We start from the raw sequence: 24510 nt of genomic DNA, 5'->3' as shown, positions 1-24510 counted from the left end.
CGGTAGAATGTGAATTTCCTCTCATTGAGGGCTCGCAAACCATTCAGCGACGCTTTACCAGTGTCAAGACTGCCAACATCGTGGGCACGGAGGCTCGTATCATCCAACAGGGTTATGTAAATCACGGCAAATAAAACACACTTTGGGTCACTTTCTCTGGCAGGACTCATGTAATCAGTTTGAACTAGAAAAAAAAGTTTGTTAAACTTGCAAAATAGGTTATGTGGACCATTAGGTGGCAAATGCGTTACATTCGGACATTTGTGGTCAATGCTGAAGTGACCGATTTGTAGCAATCCACTGGCCCTCGCCATTGTCCATCCTTCGTTTAAGAACAATTTATTCATGGCAAGTAAACAAAAGCGAAACCTTCTAAGTCCCATTGTTCTCTGCAATTTGAAGTAAACAACCTTTTCTAGCTAACTAGTCCAAAATAAAGCTATAATATGAACAAACACAGGCCCAGCTAATAGGTTTTGCCTATTTGAGATATATTTGCTTTGCCAGTATCTTGTAGACATGTTCCACGCAGCGTGGACTGCTGCACAGCATGGATGAAAGTAAAGAAAAAAAGCGCCACGACGCGGCCAACCTGGTCGTTTCCTAGCGCGCTGTTTTCTTTACACATTAGTTTTATTGGTAGTCCTTCCTCGTGCAAATGTCAGCAAGCATTCTAGGCCCCCTTTCCAGACGGATCTCATTTCAGTGGCTCCTTGTATCAAGATTTAAACGAGGTAAAACCCATTGCACGCGCTTGTTGATTCTAATTTTCGTCAAGTATGTACGAATGTGTTTGTTTATCCCTCAGCTTTCGTTCCATGTCTATATTTTACCTATATGTCCTTTTCGGGTTTGTCCCGACCCAAAGGCGAAGGAGGCTTTGGGCTCTGGGTGGCGCGGCGGTAACTCAGGGTGTAACTCGCTTTGGTGGCTGCACTCGCTTGTCCCGCTGCTCCATCACCCCCCACACCCCACACCCCGCGGACTGTGCCCCCCCTGACCCCCGCGGACTGGGGAACGCGTCCTTCGGGTAAAGCATCACAGGCGGGAAGCGCCACGGACGGGGCACAGGGGGCCCCACTCGTCAATGTCTCACAGCAGCGCCAGTACCCGAGGGGGGAGCCTCAGAGCACATTCCTGGCAGTGGCACATCTAGAGTGATGTCAGATTAGTTTTGTTGAAACGTGAGCCGCGTTCCAGGTTCGGGCCCCTTCCCTGGCAGTCAGTTGACTGCTGGCCCTGGAGGGATGTGGACCCGGCCGGGGGCTTTTCCTTTCAGCTTTCTTAGTAAAGCTGGTCACGTTCTCACATCCACATCTTTCTGCATATTTGGCGATGAGCTATCGACAGCCAGATATTCAGAGAGCCCACAGGAGCGGGTTGTTGCTGCTGTTTTCTGCGGTACCCGATTCTGTTTACCACCTTCCTGCTGGTGACGACTAATCCAGGGGTTCTTCATTACCCTTATCCAGGTATGTTTTCTTAAGCGCGTTGGATATTGTTGGTGCTTGAAAGATGTGGCGCTGCCCCCAGGAGAGCTCGAGCTAGCGCGTGCGTGACTTGAGGGCTCGCGCTTAGAAGCCCTTGTACGCTACGCTGCAGTACACATGCCTTCGGGTTCAGAAACGGAAAGGCAATGTTTATTTATAGGCCCAATACTGCTGCAAACCACCCTGCGCAGCACCAGGGCAGCCATCTGAAGATCAATCCTTTGGCTCAGACGTGACGTTTGCACCGCTGCCTAGGAGAGTTTTCATCGGTGACACGCGCACCTTAAATATCAAAGCCTGTCATTTCCTTTTTCAAAAGAACAGTGGCAGCACACCTCTGCAGCATCTTTCCAGGGTATTTATTTAGTTATTTATTATTTCGTGTGATTTGACATTGGTTTACGAGTTTTGAGAACCATTTAATTGTAATTGACGCTACAAAGTTCGAACCTAAATGCAAGATGGCGATTCTATTCACCGATCTAGGTCACGAGGGACAGAGGATTTTTGGTAAGTTGCCTGAACTTCGTGCTCCATGGGATTCATGTGCCACATGGATTCAGTATGCAGGGGGCGTGGCCAGACTTACAAACACGTTTTCTCAAACTCAAGTATTTTATTGGAGCTTTTCAATGTTTTTAAACACAAACAAGAAGATGAGGCGTCAGTTGAGGAATACATATCAGCGCTAAGAAAAGTAGCCTCATCAGGCAATCTTGGTTTTACCCTGTTTACCTACACCAGGGATCAGTTTGTTCATAGCTGCGCCTCCAAGAAGATTCAAGAGTGTGTTTTAAGTTGCAGGGATACCACTCTTGAAGAAGTTATAGATATCACAAAAGGAATTAAGCAGAGTATTATCTTGAGCAAATTGATCACCAGTGAAGACGTTTCAAGTGTATCTTCCTTAGACATTGCAAGTGATGCTGAGCACATTGCTGCTATTCACACAAAACACAAGATTGTGAAACACAAAGTCCAGAAAAATGTGACACGTGTTATCGTTGTGGGTCTAAAAATCATTTAGCTAGTAATCCTGCACGTCCTGCAATTAATAAAAAATGTAACACGTGTAGTAAAATAGGACATTTTTATACAGTTTTTAGAAATATCAATGTTCAGTTCAGAATTAACACCATTGAGTTAGATACTGAACAAATTATAAATAATTTATTCCAAGTAGATTTCACAGTATCCACTGAAATAGATTCTAACAACGGTAAAGGGCCATTGTGCCAAGCCAAAATAGGAGATCATATTTTAACTATGATGGCTGATTCAGTGGCCCCAATTCCTATCATTTCAGACCTTTTATACAAACAGGTTTGGAACAATGTTTCTTTAACTACCTCTGATGCTAATCCCAATGAATTTGGCGAACATGATAAACAGATGCTAGACTACGTCATTGATTCTTTTACTTATTTAGGAAGAACTGCTACTACAAAAATATACGTGGCGGTGAAAGGAAGGGATACTATTGGGTGGAAGGATCAAACAAGTCTTGGTGTAATGCTTATTCCAGGTTCTGAGAATCCAGTTGTTCTCGCTGACTCTCCAGTGTCATTCATTAAAGCTGGGGATGAGTTGTCAGTAGATAAAATAATCTCAAAATTTCCAAAGATTTTTCAGACAATATAGGTAACATTACTAAGTTTGAACATTGCATAAAACTGACACAAAATGCTACTCCCATTGTGCACAAAGTGAGGCAGGTTCCAATAAGTGTAAGGTCAGACTTGAAGAACTTATTAGACAAACTATGTTCAGATGAGTTTATAAAGATCACTGATTCCTCAGAGTGGCTGAGCCCAGTGGTCATTGTAAAAAAAAAAATGGAGATATCCGTTTATGCATTGACCTGCGCACCTTTAACTGAAATATATTAATTGACTGGTATCCCCTAACTGGAAGTGAGTGCTTCTGAAGAGAAGGGGACTCATTACCACTTTCTGGCTGATTGTAAACTGCGATTGAAAGCTGAGGACCTTTGGCCCAGTAACCTCCCCCATCCTCTTTTTTAAGCTGGGTGTTAAAAAGATTATACAGCTGTGCTCGTATAACTCTGATCGATCTCTCCTTGCCAAACGTAAGCCTGCCTGGTCGGTAGTTAGCTCATCTCAGCCAGGTACTCCAGTTGGATATTTTTGCTGCTCATACGGCATCTGTTTGAGAGAGGTATTTATGGCTTTATGTGCGACTTTTTTTTTTTTTTTTTAAGCATTTACCTACATGGAAGTCAACTCCTGAGGAGGGTGTGTTGTGTAGGGGTTGTGTCAGTTGGGAAGAAACCCTTGAACATGTGGTTTGTTTTCAGCCCTGCTCCAGGAGCGTAGATCTGTGCTTCGGAGCAAGCGGAATGAATTGGGGATCCGCTCCTGTCGGCAGGCTATTCTCATGTCCTTGGATCCTGTGAACTCAATGCTGAACGTTCTGTTGACCAAATTCATTAAAACCGCTCTGCTCCAATTTATTCGGGGTACTGTGAGCAGTGGATAACGATGTGTGAAATTTACTTCTGCTCTTGCCCGTTTGGGTTTGGAATAATTCTGTCCAGCTGCTGCGTTTTAACCTTGCACTATGGGTTTTGATGCCTGTTGGTAGTTAATTTATGAACATTCAATGCACCTGAGCACTTTCGGGGCCTTGACAATGGTTAGTCCCTTTTTTATTATTCATTAGGTGGATTTCTAGCTTGCGGTGGCCCTGTCATATCTCAGTTGTAGGTCATGCAATACTACTATGGGAATGTTTTTTATTGATGTTAACATATACAAATGAATGAGCATTTTAGTATGCATTCAGTGTCTGATCTTATTAGGGCGTATGTGCAGCTCGGGCTTGTTTATTCTGTGTATATGTATAATCGATTATTTTTTGTTTTAATTGTATTGGATTTTATTATCTGTGCAATAAATTATTCATTCGTAGATCAATCAAAATAAAGCAAAGAGAAACATTTGCAATTAAACATATCCAACAAGACTCCCATTAGTCTGCAGCACAAGAGCTTCTCAGGACCGTCACCTGCTAATGGAAAAGAAGTCAGACCTGGGATTAGAGTCTCTGTGGGGCAGCCAGGTGCGACCTGCAATTAATATACTTTTTTCTGTACAAAAACTACTGTTTTTCCTGGTTTTTCTAACTCTTTTTATTTAAATATTTTACAATATACGTATTAATCCCCCTAAATATCCGATCTATGCTAAATTTCGTAACATGCACCTAGATGTGCGGCATGAAATGCACCTTAAAACTCAATACTAAGAATGACTGACGTTTAACCAGGGTTGAAAACACAAAGATATACAGTGAAATGCAAGAGTGTTTCATGATTACATTCGTATTTGTGGAAACAAATGCTAATTAATACATAAAATTGAAACAAAGAAATCTACATTTTATAAAGATGGACAATTTACGAACACAAATAAAACGACCCACGTGCCTTAATTAAGAGACGGGAGTTTTAGGGGAAATTACATAACAAAACGCTTTAAAACCGTAAGTATTAATGCGTTTTGTGGCGGAGAAACGCGTTTTTAGTTATTAAACCAAACAAAGTATAGTTTAGGAAAGATCTCTTATTTAGATCTAGACATCACAGTGAGAACGCGTGCATCACACTTTATGAAAGTATAATTTCCATATTTCAAAATAAGAAACCAACTTCCACAAGGCGCTGTTTAACGACAGGTTTTCTGGGCGCTAGTATACAAAGGCATGGACAAATACGGGTGTGCTCGTTCCCAAGGCCCCGGTTCTGGTTTGTAATTGTAATTTAAATGTTTTATAACGTAAGAAATTCAACCTCTGTGAGGCGCTATTAAAGGCCGTGTTTTGGGCTGTTGTAAACACAACATTCATACACAAAAATAATGATTATCAGTCAGAGAACAACCCTGTGTCCGCCTTTTGTCTGTTGTATTTCTGCAAATTATCCGCACCCCGTTTCATTGATCACAATCCCTCCTTATTGGGAACTGTTCCCCCAAAACCTAACAACATCTACACTCCTCAAGGCTGTCTATTCTCCCATCAGACATTGGCATGAACTCACATTCCTTCACTAATGATCACACTTTAATCCTCTTGATTTAACGCGCCACGTCATTCATTCATCCATCCATTCACTCATCAGCCTGCCTCATTCACCCCTTCTTCCAGCCGAGCATCCTTCATCCCTGCATCCTTCCGGCCGTCTGACTTCACCCAGAACCGGGGTGTATCTGTCCGATGCTTGTGTTTACGAGATCTCTAGAAACATGGTTTTATAGCGCTTTATGGAGATTGGGGCATATATTTCTTTATTTTTAAATTATAATTTCCTACCAGAACCGGAGAGTTGGACCCCAGCCTTGTATCTGTGTTTAATGCTTGTGTTTACAAGAATCCAGAAACGTATGTTTTTCATAGGGCCTTATGTATGTTCCTGATGTATGTTCGTGTGCCTATTTTACTGAATATTTAAATTATTATAACTACATTGCAGATTCAAAACGCAGGACCCCCCTGCCAGTGTGAATTTCTCAAGGTTGTGTTTTTTTAGCGCCTCCTGGAGGTTGGAAATGCTTCTAATATTGACATTTAAATTATAAATACTTTCCGAGCCGAAGCGTTCGGCCCCCTCCCGATGTGTATGTTTGAGACTGGTTTGACAAGAGTGCAAAAACATGATTTAATAGCGCCTCACGGAGGTTGGCGTACTTGAATTATTGAAAATGTAAATTGTGGTTTCACACCAGAACTAGTGCTTTGGTCCCCATCCCCGTGGGTATGTGTGCATCTTGAGTTTACAAAATCGACAACCACTCGTTTTGGTTGCTAGCGCCTTCAGGAGGCTAATGTGCTTATATTGGGGACTATTTCAATGTATTTGTTTATTTAAATTATAATTACGCACCAAAGAAGAAGGGTTGATCACGCCCTTTGTATGTGTGTGTTCTAGGCTAATGTTTACTTTTTGTTCTAGCGCCTCGCGGCGATTAATGTGGTTTTATTACTGAATAGTTACAGAACTGCAGCGTGGAACCCCAGCTCCGTAACCGTGTCCGAGGCCTGCGTTTACAAGGCACAAACACGAGTTTTTATAATTTCGTCTGATCGAGGCTGCCTGCTTATGTTACTGAATATTGAAATTGTTATTATATTCCAGCAGCAAGCTCTAGACCCAACTCGGATGTAGGACCGAGGCTTGTGTTTACAAGAACCAAAATATTTTAACATGGCCTTATAGACACTGGTGCGCTTATATTATTAATATTTAAATTATAGTGGAACCCCAGACCCGGAGCGCCGCGCCCCAGACCCGTGTGTATGTCCGAGTCTTGCCTATATAAGTGCGTAGAAAGCATGATGATTTTACAGCGCCTGGAGGAGGTTGGGATTTCAATATATAACATATAATTCCGTACCAGAACTGCAGTTTCGGAGCTCTGCCGTCTTATGTACGCCCGAGCCTTGTTTTTAAAAGGGGCCAAAAATATGTTTTAGTAGCGCCTCGTGGAGGATTGTGTAGTAATAATGTTCAATGTTTAAATTATAACCAAATGCCCGATCCGGCAGGTTAGACCAGTCGCCCCTTGTGTATCTGTCCGAACCTTGTGTATACTACAGCCCAGAATAATTTATAGCGCCTTATGGACATTTGGTGTGCTTATATTTTTTTAATATTTAAATTATAACCAAATCCCCGATCTGGCGGGTTAGACACAATCTCCTTGTGTATCTGTCCAGGTTTGTGTATGCAAGAGCCAAACCATCGTTTTAATAGCGCCTCTGGAGGTCGGTGGTTTTATATTGTTGAATATTTAAATTATAACCAAATCCCCGTTGCGGCCTGTGAATACAAGAGCCAAACCATAGTTTTAAAAGCACTTTATTGAGGCTGGTGTGCTTACATGTTAATTAATATTTACATTATAATTTCAGAACAGATCAAGCGTTAGACCTCTGGCCTCGTCTGTGTGTCTCAGGGTTGTGTTTACAATAGCTCTAACAGCTCCTTAGATATTCTAGCACGATAACATATTTAAAATATAATTACATCACGGATCCCAGCGTCACATCACAGCCACGTGTGCATCTGCACTTTGCCTTTGTTAACTAGCGCCCGGAAAACCTGCCGTTAAATAGCGCCTTGTGGCAGTTGGTCAGTTTGCTCTCCGCGATATTGGAATTATAATTTAATAAAGCGGGATGTGCGCTCTTTCATTGGGATGTTTATATCTCAATCACGTCTTTTCTAAACCATACACTGTTTCGTTTAGTAACGAAGGGGGCGTTTCGCCGTCAAAAATGCATCAATAAATCGATTTTAACGAGTTTTGGTGGTAGGATTATTAGATTACGTCCGCCTCTCAATAAAGGGAATATTTCGTTTATGCACTTTCTTGTTTTAATTTTGTTCGTATGTGGCGTGTCTTTGAAACTGTAGATTTCATGGTTTTGAGTTTATTTTATGTAATTTGCTTTGGTTCCTAAAATACGAATAAACCATGGACCCCCTTGGTTTCCAGGGTAAAATGTTTCGCTTCTTCATCTGTGGTGTTTGCCTCGGCGCTGGGGTGGTCGTGTGTGGAGGTGGTGGGTGGGTACAGTCCGCTACAATGAACCTCTGAAGTTTACAGTCAGGCCGCGACCGACCTCAGTAACACAGGGTCAGAGATCCGGTGACACTAACAGTGGGAAGAAAAGACACGTTTAAAGCGCGGGGTTCAGGGACCCAGTCAGGGGTGTTCGGGGGCCGAAGGGAAGCCAAGGCTGCTGTGTAGGAACGTACAAAAGTGCAGTTGTGTGAGCACATTAAAGCCAGGATTGTTGGCTTTGCCAGTGCTTGTTTCCAACTCTACATTGAAACTAAATCTAAGCCTTTCTACTTCCGTTTTATGTGAAACATTGCTCCGTAATTGGATTCTGCGACACACTCTCCCCTCTGATGGGGTCTATGTATGGCTGAATGTATGAATGTGACACCGAGTGAGTCGAAGCACTTTGTGATTTGGCGTCAGAGCCATCTTTATACAAATAGAACATTTCATTGAGTCCGAGGGCGAGCACAGACCTCGAACCATCCCGGGAAACTCTCGCTCAGTTCATAGCAAGGTGCTAGAAATGCGGGAAGGTTTCCTCCCGAGGGAGCTAGAACCGACCTCACTTACCCCGGTTCCAACAGTAGAAACAGTGTGGGGGGGGACTCGACCCCTCACTGCGTCACTGGTCCTGTTTCTACCCGGCCTGGTGGCTCAGTGGGTTCATGCGCCCACCGTGGGGCTTTGTGTATCACACATTCCAATCCCGGCGTCCCCACTCAGCGAGGGGGCAGCAACCTGGGCTGTTACTGTAGCGCCGAGAAGCTCTTGAAACATTGAAGACCGTGCACAAGCTTTACAAATAGGAGGATTACGGTCATGACGGGGGCACTGACTTACCTTTTATCCAGACTCTCATTCTTGGTGTCAGCTTGTGTGTGTGTGTGTGTGTGGGGGAGGGGGGGGGGAAACTAAGACCATTTTTCCGGACTTACCCTATTTTAATGTGGATATTCTAGTTAAACTACACGAGGAAGAGTTGCATACGCTCTTAAATGTAATTTTCATCAAATGTATAGGCAATGGTTTGCTTCTGCCTGTCTTTCCTTTTAATAGAACCACAGCATCCCCACTGCTTCTCTCTCCGTTATTACCACAGCAGCCCCGCTGTTGCTTCTTTCCATCAGTACCACAGCAGCCCCACTATTGCTTCTCTCTCCATTAAGACCACAGAAGCCCCGATCAATCAGGGATTTGTAAAGCACGGCTACTCACCCGTGAGGGTCTCAAGGCACTGGGGGAGTTAGGGGTGGGTGCTGAGGATCAGTCGAAGAGCCAGGTCTTGAGGTCCTTCCTGAACTGTGACAGGGTGGGGGACGGCCTGAGGTGGATGGGGAGGGAGTTCCAGGTCTTGGTGGCAAGGTGGGAGAAGCATCTTCCTCCGGCTGTGGTTTTCCGGATGCGGGGGGACATTGGCAAGGGCCTGGTTCGTGGAGCGGAGTTGTCTGCCGGGGGGTGTAGAAGGAGAGTCTGTGGTTGAGGTAGGCTAGTCCGGCGTCATGTAGGGCCTTGTAGCCGTGGGTCAGGAGCTTGAAGGTGATTCTCTTGTCGATAGGTAGCCAGTGTAGGTCTCTCAGAAGGGCGGAGGGCTAGCTGTGTCATGGGCCTGTCTTGGTGAGATGGGAGGGGGTGTTCTGGAAGCGTTGTAGTCTTTTTCGGGTCTTGGCGGTGGTTCCGGCGTAGAGTGCATTGCCGTAGTCGAGGCGGCTGCTGACGAGGGCTTGGGTGACTGTCCTTCTGGCTTCTGTAGGGATCCACTTGTAGATTTTTTGAAGCATGCACAGGGTGTGGAAGCAACTCGATGAGACAGCGCTCACCTGTCGGTCCATTGAGAGCAATGAGTCTAAGATAACGCTGAGGTTGCCAGCGTGGTCGGTGGGGGTGTTTTTGAGGGCAGTGGGCCACCAGGAATCGTTCTAGGCGGAGGGTATGGAGCTGTGGATGAAGACTTCTGTTTTATCTGAGTTCAGTTTGAGGCAACTCTCTTTCATCGAGACGGTGACTGCTTTCATTCCTTCGTGGAAATTGTTCTTGGCGATGGTCGGGTTGTTGGTGAGGGAGACAATCAGTTGGGTGACGTCGGTGTAGGAGACTATGTTGAGTGCGTGGTTTCTGACAATGGCGGCCAGCGTGGTCATGTAGAGGTTGAAGAGGGTGGGACTCAGAGAGGATCCTTGGGGGACGCCGCAGCTGATCTTGGTGGCTTCTGAGAGAAAGCGGGGGAATCTGACCTTCTGTGTTCTGCCGGTGAGGAACGAGGAGAGCCATTGCAGTGCTGAGTCTCTGATGACTGCGTCATGGAGTCGGGTGCATAACGTGTCGTGTGAAGGTGGCAGAAAGGTCCAGGAGGATGAGGATGACAGTCTCACCTCTGTTGAGGGTGCAGATGTCGTCTGTGGTGGCGAGGATGATGGTCTCAGTGCTATGGTTGCTTCTGAATCCTGACTGAGAGGGGTCCAGGATGTTGTTGGCTTCCAGGAAGGCAGTGAGTTGTTTGTTGACTGCCTTCTCGATGACTTTGGCCGGAAAGGGGAGCAGGGAGATGGGCCGGTAGTTCTTGAGTTCTGTCGGGTCGGCGGTGGGTTTCTTCATTAGAGGTTTGATCTCAGCGTGTTTACAACTCTCTGGGAAGGTGGCAGTTTTGAAGAACGGTTGATGGTATGCCGGAGTTTGGGTGCGATAATGTTGCTGGCTTTGTTGAAGATGTGGTGAGGGCAGGGGTCAGTGGGTGCTCCTGAGTGGATGGTTGCCATGATGTTGCGGGTCTCATTGTCGATGTTATTCCAGCGGAGGAGGGTAGGGTGCGTGGTGACTCTTCGGTCGACGGACTGGTGGTGAGAGTACTGGGGGGGCCCTGGGTGGTGCAGCTGTTGTAAATGTCTGCTATCTTATGGTGGAAGTAGTTGGCGAGGTTTTCGCAGAGTTCTTACGACGGGGGGGATGTCGGTGGAGTTTGAGTTATTGAACTCTTTGATGACGGTGAAAAGTTCCTTGCTGTGGTGGGTCTTTTAATTGATGCATTGTTGCAGGGTGAGTTTTTTGGTGTTCCTATTGAGCTGGTGGAGATATTTGACGGTGTTTTTGAAGTTTCGTGGTTTTTAGGGGTCTTGTTGGTGCACCATTTCCTCTCTAGACGTCTGCAGACCTGCTTTGATTCTTTGAGTGGAGGGGTGAACCAGTTTGCTTTCTTGGCTGTGCCTCTGTAATGGGGTGTCTTGAGGGGGTCAAGGGTGTTGGCGCAGTCGGTGATCCATTTGTGGAGGTTGTGTGCAGCAGTGTTGATGTCGTCAGCTTGGGGGGGGGTGTTGCGTTGAGGCTGGCGGTGAGCTGGGCTTCAGTGACCTTGTTCCAATTTCTGTGGGGAAGTTGGACAGTGTGGTGGTGACTGATGGGTTTGTTGACGGTGAAGTGAATGCACCGGTAGTCGGTCCATTGGAGTTCGCTGGTGTGGCTGATGGTGACGTGGTTGCTGGTAGAGAAGATGGGGTCCAGAGTGTGACCTGCTGAGTGAATGATGGGTGTGGTGACGAGTTGCTTGAGTTTTTGATCAGGGTGGTGGAGTTGTTGTTGTTTGGGTTTTCCAGGTGGAAGTTGAGGTTCCCCCCGTAGGATGTAGTCCTTAGATGCAAGAGCGTGGGTGGTGGCTAGGTCAGCGATGATGTCACAGAATGGGGGCGGGGGCCCGATGGCCTATAGATGAGGGTGCCCCGCAAAGTGGTGTTAGGTTTGGTTCCAATATGAAAGTGGAGGAGTTTCATGTTGGTTGTGGAATCTTCGGTGCTGGTGGAAAGGCGTAGAGACTCTTTGTGGACGATGGCAATGCCTCCCCGGGGCGGTTCATGCGGTCTTTGCAGGTGATCTTGTAGCCGTCTGGGATGGCGATGTGTGGTGCCGAGGAGGGGTTAAGCCATGATTCTGTGAGGAAGACGACGTCCGGGGATGTGGTGTTGATGAGGTTCTAGAGTTTGATGGCTTGCCTGTGGATGGAGCGAGTGTTGATCAGGATACATCTGAGGCTGTGTTCTGCTTTGTTGGTCCTCGGGTGGGCTTGAGTGACGGACGCTGGTGAATTTGCAGTGGCGACAGGTGAAGGGTCCCTTGGTGTTACTTGGTGATGCCTGCTTACAGTTGTTGTCGTGTCCTGGGTTGAGTGCGATGAGTGCTGCTGGCGGTGTAGTAGTGGAGGGTGAGAGGTCCAGGGGTCCTGGCGCTGGTCACGGACGTGTTGCAAATGGGCGCAGACGGGCTTGCCTTAGGCATGCCCATTGTGCATGTCCGATGTGCGGCCGCTCAGTGGCCGCCATTAAATAGGGAGGGGGAGGAGAGGACAGCTGGGAGGCGGGAGCGAGAAACGGCGTGAAAAAGGGGGGTGGAGCCACGGGGGCAGCAGGAAGAGAGAGAGGAGGGGGGGCGGGCTACAGGGGCAGCAGCGGTGGGGAGAGAGGGGGGAGAGCGAGAGAGATGTGAGGAGAAAAACGAGGAAAAGAGAGAGAGTGCAGAAAGCGAAAGGCACAAAAGAACAGCACACAAAAGATAAAAACAGGGAGAAAAGAGGCAGAGGGAAGAGCTCTCCCACAAGCCACCGGAATAAGGTGAAGGCAGAAGCCTGCGGGCGGAGGAGGGCCTCGAACTACTGACAGAGGTCAGAGTTCAGGGAACAGAAGGGCTTCACTTGCAGGTGGAGCTACGTGGTGGCAGAGCAGTCCACTGACCAGGTCAGTGAGGCAGCCCCACTGTTGCTTCTCTCTCCATTAATACCACAGCAGCCCCACTGTTGCTTCTCTCTCCATTAATACCACAGCAGCCCCACTGTTGCTTTTCTCCCCAGTAATACCACAGCAGGTCCATCTCTCTCAGTTAATACCACAGCAGCTCCATCTCTCTCCATTAATACCACAGCAGTCCCTTCTCTCTTCACCAATGCCACAGCAGCACAGGTGCCTGGCTCCGTTAAACCAGCGCCGCCGGCACTCCTTCGTCGCCTTTCATCTGGAGGTGTTCCCCGTTCTGGCCGCCAGGGGGAGCCTCCGTCTCATTTGAATACACCTGTCCTTGGTGCATTCATTCTGTATTTGTCTTAAGGAAGAGTGACTCCTTTGGGACAGGTATAAAATACTATAAGGGCATCTACCGGTCAATCACGCCTGCCAGGCCCAGGACAGCCTCTGCCTCTCACAGAGCTTCGTGTGCGTTGCTGGCGGGAGGGGGCGCCAGAAACATTGTGGATTCAGGGCTTAGACAGCCTACCCCAGCCCCTCTCTTCCCGAGAGCCCCTAGGCTGCCCCATCAACATTCTCTATCTACTCTGTCCCCTCCCCCAGAGGCGTAACACAGCCCCTTCAGTCCCTGCGGTGCAGGGGAGCCCCCAAGCATTCAGGCCCCCACAACCCTTCCAGGAGGATCCATTCAATTTAAGCCCAATGAAAATCTGTGAGATATGGGGCCCCTCTTCGCATTCTGCAGGGGGCAGCCACTGCCCCCCCCCCCCCCCCCCCCAATGCAGTCTTGGTTCTGGGTCGCCCGCCTTTGTCTAGTTATCTGCTCTCCGGGGATCCTCTGAGTCCAAGGTGCCCTCCAGTCAGTGCTTAACTTGTGCTTGTTGTTTGCGGTGCTGGGCACCGGCACTTATTTTTTAGGGCCGGGGATTATTCTTCTGTCTCAAGCATTTGCTGCGAGCAAAAGACACGTTTGAAAGACGGAGGAAGGGAAAAACGAAAAAGCGTCACAAAGGTAGAAAGCAGAAAGCTGAAGGGGCAGGGAGTGGCTTTATATGGATTGAAGAGGCCCGAGATGGCTTCTGGATTACGCTGCCTCAGTATTCTGTGCTCCACATTTAAATGCATCAGCCGCTTGTTTAAGAGGAGGGCTTTGGGCCCCGGAACGTTTTTATTTACAAATTAAGTACTGCCTCCCGTGGCAGAGATACCTGGGGCATTTCTTTGCATGGTGGCACACCCTTCAAGCTGTTCGACGTGTCTGTGTGCTCCTAGGTGCCCCATGGACTTCTGGCCGTCCCTCTTGGAGCTCGGGGCATGTTGTCCACAAGCACCCTGCCGTGTCTGTAGGTCACCGCTAAATCCTTGGCTGCCCTACGTAGCACCCGCGTGTGCCCATCCAGGCACCTTGACCTTGGTGCCTTCCCCCGCCCTGGGGACCCGCCCCTATAACCACGTCTCCCCGGTGTAAGCTGCCCACCACGCTCTGTAGCGCCACGACGCGCTTTGTCCCGGTGCTAGGCTTTCATCTGACACCATAGTGCGCCCCGTGAGCTGCAAGCAAGGGTGCTGACAGCGCCCCCGCTTCTCTTACTACTGAGCTGCACCCCTCTTTACCCGGTCCCTCGGGGGCACCTTAATACTCCCCTCTCCTCGATGCTTTCCGTTTTCTTATAAAGACGCCGTGCCAACTCTTGGCCGCCTTTTGTTTATATCGAAACCTCCTCAATCGAGTTCCCTTCTGTACCTTTTCATGCTCAGTTTATTCAGTTAAAGCTCCGCTCCTCACCCCCTCTTCTGCTTTCACACCCCTGCTTCGGGGTAACATGTTCTCTCATTCCGAATGACTCTCCTGGGTGTCTCCTGGCACACTCCACCTCCACCAGTCAAGAAAGACTTTTCTTCCTCACGACTTCCTCTCACTGCCCTCCCTTGTACCCCGTGCCCCCTTCACGCCCTTTCCCTCGACCCAGACTTCAGATCTTTGCCTCTTGGATTCAACATTTGCCCGTCCCTGCCAACTTTGCACTCGCTGGCTCTTCTAACATCCCTATTTAACTCTGCCATGTGTTCTTTTCATTCCCTCCCTCCGCTCAGCTCTCTCCTCACCTGATCTTTATCTTTCGTTCTCTCGTCTCTGCTTCTGGTGAAGGGTCTTTGTGTGTTGTGCACAGTCTTTCCCGCCACCCCCCGTTCTTCTGTTCGCCTCTGGGCGCCTTCCTGCTCCATACTGTGCTTCGACCCCCCTCAGGTCAGCCTGGTCCACCAGCGCCTCCTTCTGGGGCGTCCACTCGCTTCAAAGCGTTTGCCCTCCTTGAGCCTAAGTTGCAGAACTCCTCTATCTGCAGCCCCCCTTCCATCTTGCATGTTTATGCCCCCCCTCCCCCCCCCCCGGAGATCTCATCTCCTTTATCGGGCGTTCCTGGCACTTTCTAGGGTTCTCTCTGTATAAATGAATAGCCCTCCAGCAACCATTATGCTCCGTTTATGGATTATTTTAATGAATGTTTATTACTCTGAGGAGCGCTCAGACATAAGCCCCGGAGGCCTCTGAATCCTTGCCCCCCACCTTCTCTCAACCATCCTTCAGCCGGAGAGACACCTTGCCCAGTCATCTGTGAAGGTCAACAGTCAGCCTCGCTCCCCTTCCAGCCATCCTCCGCAGACCTTCTCACCGCCCCTGATGCCAGAAATTCCACACGAGCCTGTTGGTGAATATATGATGGAACAACACATGCTGGAACCACACATGCCTGAACAACGCGGTCGAAACAATGACCACGTTGTTACCACTAATGCCTGTACCACCAATGCCTTAACGATTTTTCGTTCTAAGGGCATGGCTGGTAAAGGCATATGTGGAACGGCATGCGTGGTTCCAGCCTGTGACCCCACTGACCCCCCCCACCCCCTCTGCTGAAACTACAGCGACCCCCTCACCCCACCCCTAAAACTACCCTGACCCCCACCTCTAAAACTATCCCGCCCCCAATCCTGCCCCTAAAATCTGAAACTACCCCAGCCCTCCACCCTTAAAAATTAAAATTACCCTGACCCCCCCCAGTCCCGTCCCTAAAACTACTGCAACCCCCACCCGCCCCTAAATCCACCCGACCCCCAAAACCTAAACAACTCCAACCCGCCCCTAAAAACGCAACCTGCCCCATCCCTAAAACTACCCCAACCCCCACCATTAAAACCTAAAATTACCCCAACCTCCACCCCACCCTAAAAAAACAAAACTACCATAACCCCCACGCTTAAAAACTAAAACCTGCCCCCCTTACCTGACTGTGTCCTCTCCATCACGAGTCTGTTTTCCTCTTCCTTAACCAGGCATGTTTGCTGTTCAGGACATGCGTGGTTAAGGCCGAGGAAAACAGGGTCCTTGTTCAGGAAAGCGTTGTTCCGTGTTTGTGGACATCCTGGTTTAGGCTGCTTCCCACAAGTACCCACAAGCGCCTCTGGTGCCGGTACAAGGGAATCCCCCTTTCTGAGAATGAGACAAAGCATCCGCAATATGCTCGATTCTGGGGATACTGCGAGCTTTAAACACAATGTTCCATGCAAACAGTGTAAAACTGGTACCCTCAAGAACTGAAAAACCTTCACACCACTCGCAGCACTAGGTGCCGGCAGCCACAAGTGCAATGTCACTAAGGGCGTCCGTCCAACCCATCTGTACCCTGAGGGCACCGGGAGGCTCCTTTTAAACCATCTCCAGGGCCGAGGCGTTTAGATTTATTGTCAGCTGTAGCTTGGTCGAGGGATTCTCTCTTTACCAGTCTTCAGCTGCGAGCAGTTCTTGTGTTTCTTATGCCAGTGTCCATGTTTGCCATCCCCCTCGTTGTTTATTTGTGTCAGGTGAGTGTCGATGCATTTTTTAATATCTTGCTCACTGTGTCTGGAATATGGTACGTTCCCGATTATGGGCACTCCGCACCCGGGCCCTCCTCACCCCACTCCTCTTCCATCCCTCCTCCCCGACAGTTCTCATTCTAGCCTGGCGACAATCCAGGAGGAGGTGGGGGCAGGGGGAGGTGGGGGTTAAATTAACAAAAAAAACAATAGACAGGGGAGAAGCGTGCGAGGTCTGTGGCGAGAGCGAACCCCTCAGTCGTTAGGCCTGGGACCCGGAGGACACCATGAGGGGTAACTGGGCCTCGCGCTCTGCTTGCAGGGCTCACACGAGTGAACTTGTATTTACCACCTGCAGAGGTTGTAACTTTTCTAATGGTAACTGAAGACAGGGCGAGCGCAGTAGAGTGATGTTTGCGGGACTGATTTTCTCCGGTCCATAAAGGTGTGTGGAGCGTGTTCGGAACTATAAAGGCGGATGAGGCCTCCCTCATACCCACTCCTCGTCATTCGGAAGTAGGCGCTATGAAGTAAAGTTTCTCATAGATGCCAACAACTTCCCTGCACCCGCCCGAATGTCTGACTTCATCCCAGACCCGGCGCGTTGGACCTCTGGCCCGTGACCCCGTCTGATGCTTGTGTTTACAAGAGCCTAGAGGAAATGGCTTTATAGCGCTTTACGGAGATCCGTGTGGTTATATCACTGATTGAAGTAATGCTTCTCATGCGTGCCAAAAAACATCCCGCGTACATACTTCAAGGGAACAGCAGTCAATTAACTGCAAACGCGGGGTAGGACTCACGCAGAGTAATTAGCATTTCAAATGTCTTGGGCAAATATTTTATTTCACCAAAACTCCTTTTATCTCATTGTACCACATGAAAGAACTTCAGATATGTGAGCTCGGAATGCCAGTTGTACAAAAAGCTGTTGTGTTTGGTTTACTAGACTACAAGGTTGCTCTGTAATAATCTGGGCAGCGCCGACTTTACTTGACACTCTCTTGCCTCTAATGTCATTCATTTCACTAACGGTTTATCTTTAAAAAAACTATCAGTTCCAATATGTCCTTCTCGGTGCAGCGCTGTAATGTGACGTAATATTGTCAAAGCTTTCGGATGTCAAACAAACAGGCATTTTAATTTTAAAGAGACTTTATCAGATTACACATGATGTTTGTTGTGTGATGTAATCAGCAAGCATGTGGAGGGCTCGGCTCGTGCACAGTCTGGAAGAGCCGAGCCAGCCCCCACTCTCCCTTTTAATCTGCTGACGCACCCACCTCCGCTAATAAACTGATTTCGCAGTGAAATGTGACAAGTACAAATCTCTCTTCGGAGGATGGGTTCACGCCCTGGAACAAAGCTTCCTGTCAACCCGCTCGCTCTCTGTGACCGTCACCACAGCGGCTGCACCAACCACCAATGAGTGTCAAGCTCGGATGTAATCTGATCCCCGGTCTGGAAGTAGCCAATAGCAGCCGCCCTTCCAGCAGCATGTGCTGCGGAGAGCCTATCAGGGTAGAGGAAGGGGGCGGGCACAGTGACGAGGGCGGGTCTCGGAGCTCTGGTTAACCCCGGGGACTGAGCGAGCATGGAGGAGCGAGGACCAGACCCCGCGGAGCAGCCGCGCCCAGACGGGGAGAGGGTCGCGTTGCGGCAACGGGAGGGCAGCGGCGAAGCCGGGGGTAAGCATGTGCACGTCTCCGCATACTGCCCCCTCCAGCGACGGGGTTGGGGCCACAACTCTTACCGGCCCCATTACCTCCTCCTCGGCGTCCCTCACTTCACCCGACAGAAGTGCCCCCCACCCCCTCCATACATTTCATTTGTTTAAAGCGCGGGGAGGGGCTGGTTTTACTAACCCACCCAACTACCCACTTAAACTGCAGATCAGTTCTCTGCAGCAGAGACATTAACCCTCTGCCCCCTTGTAGAGCCTCGGGACGGCCACTGGGCAAAGCTTCACTCTATTTCTTTCCAGAAGGAACATTAATCGTAAGAATTATCCTGACAATTTATTCCTGCCCGAAAGCCGGACGCACAAGGAGCTCTGCAGCAGGTGCCATTAAATAGTTATTTCTGAAAAAAAAACACACACACACACACACACACACACACATCCACGAGGACCTGCGGCCGCTGTGTCTGGCGGTGCTTTGCCACCTCTGAAGCCGGGGGTGCACAGACAGTGCCAGGCGTCGTAAGGGGCAATTTTCGTTCCGTGTCTTGCTGGTGAGTATGTAGCGCTTCATGGGCACGGACCCATAGCTTAGCATTTAGGCAGAAACTGATTTGCACCCGTTCATAGTAATTGATTACTATTTTAAAATAAAACTTGTATTTTTTCTCGTATCCCCTGCAGGCCGTATTTACGGGTTGCAGGGAGAGTGAACCTGGTGTGCACCGTGGAAAAAGAGTGCGCTGTGAATTTGCACACGCTTCAATGCTCTTTCTTCAGGGGCAAGCTTGCGTTTTCTTAAATAAACTAAGCCCCCGGGGCGCTTTTCCGTTGCACCCATGCCTTAGTGGGGTCTCCCCACGCAGGGACCCCCTGAGCGCCCCTCAGACCATTTCTCTAATTCAGCCCTTTCTCTGCACCGATGTATTTTTGGTGTCGGCCAAATCGCGATCAGAATTTTTCGTAAATTTCGTTTGTAGATCGCGCCAAAAACGTATTTAAAAAAGCAGATTGTTTTTAACACATATTAGGATTAAAAATACGGTCATTCCATCATTTGTAAGTGAGAGTTTTAAAACTTGGACTTGGCCACATTAAAAAACAACCTGGCGACGTCACCACGAGCGACGGACGTCTCCGTTGTGTCAAACGCTGGGATTGATTCCTTGACTCCATGACTCGTAGTTACATCTTGGAGTTGTAGCCGCTAAACAGTGAGCTTCTCATTCCGTCTTTATCGAGAACAAGGCTCGTGGTAATTTAATTGGTGAAATTGATGCACTGCAGTTATTAGACGCACGTATTATGTACAATCCGCCCAGTATATTGTATGTTATTCAAGCCTGCAACGGTTTAGGAGCTCTATTTGAACAAAATGCAGAGCTATAAACAAACATATTTCCCATGGGACCGTACAACGGCGGAAATAGTTTATATTTCCCTGTAAAATGTGAATTTCCTCTCATTGAGGGTTCGCAAACCATTCAGCGACGCTTTACCAGTGTCAAGACTGCCAATATCGTGGGCACGGAGGGTCACAGCATCCAACAGGCTTATGTAAATCACGGCAAATAAAACACACTTTGGGTCACTTTCTCTGGCAGGCTCATTTAATCAGGTTGAAATAGAAACAAATTATTTGTTAAATAATTTATGTGGACCATTACGTGGCAAATGCGTTACATTCCGACTTTCATGATCAATGCTGAAGTGAGGCATTTGTAGAAAACCGGTGGCCCTCACCATTGTCCATCCTTCGTTTTAAGAACAATTTATTCATGACCGGTAAACAAAAGCGAAACCTTCTAAGTCCCATTGTTCTCTGCAATTTGAAGCAAACAACCTTTTCTAGCTAACTAGTCCAAAATAAAGCTATAATATGAACAAACACAGGCCCAGCTGGTTTGACATATATGGGCTTTGTCAATCTCTTTTAGACATCTTCCGCGCAGCATAGACTGCTGCACAGCATGACTGAAAGTAAAGGAAAAAAGCGCCACGACGCGGCCAGCGCTGGTCGAGCGTTATTTTCTTTACAGATTAGTTTTATTGGTAACCTTACCTCGTGCAAGATGTAAGCAAGCGTTCTAGATCCCCTTTCCAGATGGATCTCATTTCAGTGGCTCCTTGTGTCAAGATTTAAACGGGGTAAAACCCCTTGCACCTAGCACACGCTTGTTGTAGCTAATTTTTGTCAGGCACACACCAAGGTGTTTGTTTAGCCCTTAACTTTCCTTATAATATTTCACTCGAAAAGCCATTACGTACCATGGATATATTTGACCTTTGTGGCCTTTTAGAGTTTGTCCCGGTCCAAAAGCGAACAAGGCTTTGGGTTCTGGGTCGCGCGGCGATAACTCCGGTTGTAACTCGCTTTAGTGGCTACCTTGTTCCACTGCTTCATCCTCCCCCCGACTGTGGGCTCGGTAGACGCAAGTCCATTAGGCCTGGGTGCTGTACTTTCTCAATGGGTCAAGGGCAAGAAAACGCCATTGCTTTTGCCTCGCGTTCTTTAAGTTCTGCGGAGTCTCATTACAGCACAATTGAACGTGAGGCATTAGCATGTTCTTGGGCAGTGGAAAGATTTAAGAACTACATATGGGGAAATCAATTTGACATGTACACTGATCATAAACCACTTGTTCATCTGCTGAAAGGTACTGGTACGGGTGAGGCTTCAGCTAGGCTACTTTCTAAATTGCAAGAGTATGATTTTATTCTCAAATATATTCCAGGCTGTAAAAATGTCAGAGCAGACTGTCTTTCTAGGTTGCCTGTTCATGAAGAGAAATGCATGGGTGGTGAAAGTGAATGTGTGGTTGCGATGATTGAAGATGTTTTATATAACCAAGGTGTTCTGTCCCACAAAAACTGGGTGGAAGCTTTAAGCAAGGATTCCATTTTGACTAAAGTCCCCTCATTTTTGCATTCTGGTTGGCCTCGTGCAAGAAGTGTGGGAGGTTCACTTCGTCCCTACATTCAAGTTGCTGATGAGCTCTCATTAGTGGATGGTGTTTTGGTACGTGCTGACCGATTGGTACCCCCATTTTCGGTAAGGAAGATGTTAATTGAAGCAGCACATAAAGGGCACTTAGGAATAAGTAGCACCTGCAAGTCCCTTAAACAATTCTGTTGGTGGTCTGGTATGGACTAGCACATATCTAATTTTATAGGTTTTTGCACTACTTGCTTAGTTTCTGACAAACATTTGAAAATTCATGAAACTCCACTTCAGAATATTACTTATCCAGACAGTGCCTGGCATAAATTAGCACTAGAATTTGCTGGCCCTTTTGATTTACTTCCATTTTCCTTGAAGTATATGATTGTGCTAATAGATTATTTTTCAAAATGGGTGTACGTTGGTTTCATATCAAAACCTGACACTGATTCTGTAATCACATTTTTGGAGGATATTTTTGCCATTGAAGGCACTCCAAAAGAAATTATTACAGATAATGGAACATACTTCACGTCCAAAAAGATGGTGGATTACTTGAGTCAACATAGTATTACACAGGTCAAAATTGCTCTTTATTGTCCATCTTCAAGTGGTCTAGTTGAACAAATCATTATCACACTACCAGAGAGTTAAGGGAGATAAGTAACATGTATTTGGTGGGGAAACAACCATACTAGCTCCATCTTCGTAAAACTAGTCAACACAAAAAGGTATGGGGTTCACCAATAATATGGAGCTGTGTTCAGGCGAGATTATCCGTGGGCTCCTAGACCGACCCCTCGCTGGACCGGGGTCGGTCTAGGCGCACAGCTAGCGCCTCCTTTGATGTAAGTGTGACTATAAGGGGACACTCTCCCTCCTGGAATCTGAGGCCAGTAGCCTTAGATATTAGGGCCTCCGCGAGGTAGTCCCTTGCCACAGGTAGGCCCATTCAATTGTTATAATTATTTCTTTCTTTTCCCCCCTATATGAGGGGAGGTTCATCTATCTGCACTTTGCATGATGGTTAGGGATCCTAGGCCCTGAAGAATGCCCCCAGACCTTCCATGGCTCATAGTAGGGGGCAGAAACATGTCAGCCAATTCTTAGATAGGCGACCCAGTGAGTCCTCATTCTCACCGAGGTGTCTCGCCCTTGTTTTTAGTTACACCAGCAGACACCACTATTGAAAGTGTAGACCACACACAGGTAGCTGCCTAGGTGTTTTTATATTCCCATAGTTTAGCTGGATCTCAATATCTCCAGAGGAAATATATTTACGCACTCCCATTCTTTTAACGGTGAGGTTGAGTCCGCCCAGGTGGCACTGTCCTACCTGGATGGGGCTAGGTGGTCAAATGATGAAGCATGACACTATGTAGTGTGTGAGACCACCTAGTCTGTAAAAGGAAATCCCCCCCCCCCCCCCTTCCCTCACTCACCCTACACAGCACCCACACCGCACGTTTTTTACACCCAGCGAAGTCTAGGAGCCCACGGATAATCTCTTGTGAACACAGCTCCATATTACTGGTGAACCCCATACCTTTTTGTGTTGACTAGTTAAACGAATCAACAGATTTTTGAAAGAAGGAATTCAATCTGCATTAGCGCTGGGTGAAGCTAAACAAAATATGGTCATATTTGTTGACTCCACATAGCACTACTGGCGTTTGTCCATTTATGTTATTGTGCAAATGGTTGCCCAGATGTGGGATATTACCAGATTGGGTGAGGGAAATAAATAACAAGAAATTTGAAGATATATCAGAAGTTAAGTCCACTGTACTAAGTAATCAAAGTAAATTAAAAAAAAAAAAAAAAATTGACGGAAAACACAAGGTGAAAATGGTGGATGTGCAAGTTGGGGATTGGGTTTTAGTCAGAATTCCCAACCGAATTTTAAAAAAAGGTGACTCAACATTTTTTTAGACCTTGTCTAGTAGATTAAGTATCCAAGGGATCGGTTCTTCTTCACAACAAAGGATGGTGGAGCAAAAGAGATATAGTAAAAATTATAGAAACACAAGCAAGAAAACATATTTTACAGAAGGGTGCTGAAAGCAGCCAGGATTATGATTTTCTTGGTGATATACAATTTCATGGTTCAATTGCCCAGGATTCGTGTATTGAGGTGAATGATGCATCTACCTCTTTGAATTGTCAAGGAATGGTGTTACCGGAAGAGTTATCAGGAGACTTTGAAACTAATATAAAGCAGCAAAGGCTAAAAAGGAATGTGGGTATGCCCAGAAAATTTCAGGATTTTTATATGTAAAATGTATTAGTGTTATGTTTTAATTTTACCTTTATTTGATTTAGTTTGTTTATATTTGCTTTTTTTTGGATTGAAATGGGGGGGGGGGGTGTTGTATATACCTGTGTTAATAAATGTTTAAACACAGTGCGTGCTTTATGTTGTTAGGTGATGCACGTGCCATTAGGTTCTATAAGAACTTGTGTTTATACAAGCTGTGTTCTGTGTTCTGTAACTGGCTCTGCGAGCCCTTAAGGATTCTTATGATTTAAGGACCAACAGGGTTGCCCTGGCTGGTTCAGCTTGGCTGTTACAGCAGTTGACTTATGACCTCCAGAGCATTCAGGTTTATATTTGTGGGCTCTTGTATGTCTGCAGCAATAAATATCTTTACGGCAACAGACATTTCGTGTCCTTGAACAACTTATTGGAGAAGAGTCATACAGCACATGGTCAGTGCTGCAAATGTAAATATAGAGGAGCCGGTTCTAACCCAAGGTACCTGGTTGCTCCTCGAGGAGCAACCATCCCCATTACCTGCACTGCAGCAGTACCTAGACGCAACAGTACTCTCCCTTTCAAATGACAGAAGTGTGGGTACTCCGTACCGGCCCACTAGAGGCACTGGTCATGGCGCAGAGTTGAAAGGAGCTGCTCCGCCCCTCCTCTCCGGGGGCTCATCGATCGGTCTCGTCCCCCCGGGACGCCGGAGGGAAGCAAAGAAAAGACGGAGGAAGAGAAAAACAAAAAAGCGTTGCAAAGGGAGAAAGCAGGGAGTGGCTGTAAATAGATTGAAGAGGCCAGAGATGGCTTCAGGCTTAGGCCGCCTCAGTATTCTGTGCTTGCACAAATAAGTGCCGCAGCCGTGGGTTTCCGAGGAGAGCTTTGGGTACCGGAACGGTTTTTATTTATAAATCCAGCCCTGTCCGCATGTACCAGCCCATCGCTCCGTGCTCACCTTCTCAATCCTGCCCTGTG

The 24510-nt window shown here is 47.4% G+C and overlaps 1 protein-coding gene across 3 annotated transcripts in view; it reads left to right on the top strand.

The window, feature by feature from the left end:
* Positions 1–24510, top strand: part of LOC138303618 (C-type lectin domain family 2 member B-like) — a 264075-nt gene that overhangs the window by 3440 nt on the left and 236125 nt on the right. For 2 of the 3 annotated variants that reach the window (XR_011205427.1, XM_069242910.1), the window contains exon 1: positions 18202–18341. The exons of the other annotated variant lie outside the window; for it this stretch is intronic. Coding sequence is in view for 1 of the 2 variants with exons in the window: in XM_069242910.1 (XP_069099011.1) it covers positions 18248–18341 (94 nt within the window). In the remaining variant the exon portion in view is untranslated. Of the gene's footprint in view, positions 1–18201; positions 18342–24510 lie in introns of those variants that run through there. 3 annotated transcript variants of the gene reach the window in all.

Source organism: Pleurodeles waltl, chromosome 7, assembly GCF_031143425.1.
Source record: "Pleurodeles waltl isolate 20211129_DDA chromosome 7, aPleWal1.hap1.20221129, whole genome shotgun sequence".
NCBI lineage: Eukaryota > Metazoa > Chordata > Amphibia > Caudata > Salamandridae > Pleurodeles > Pleurodeles waltl.
Note: the sequence above shows the minus strand (reverse complement) of the source record. Positions and strands in the feature narration are given on the sequence as shown.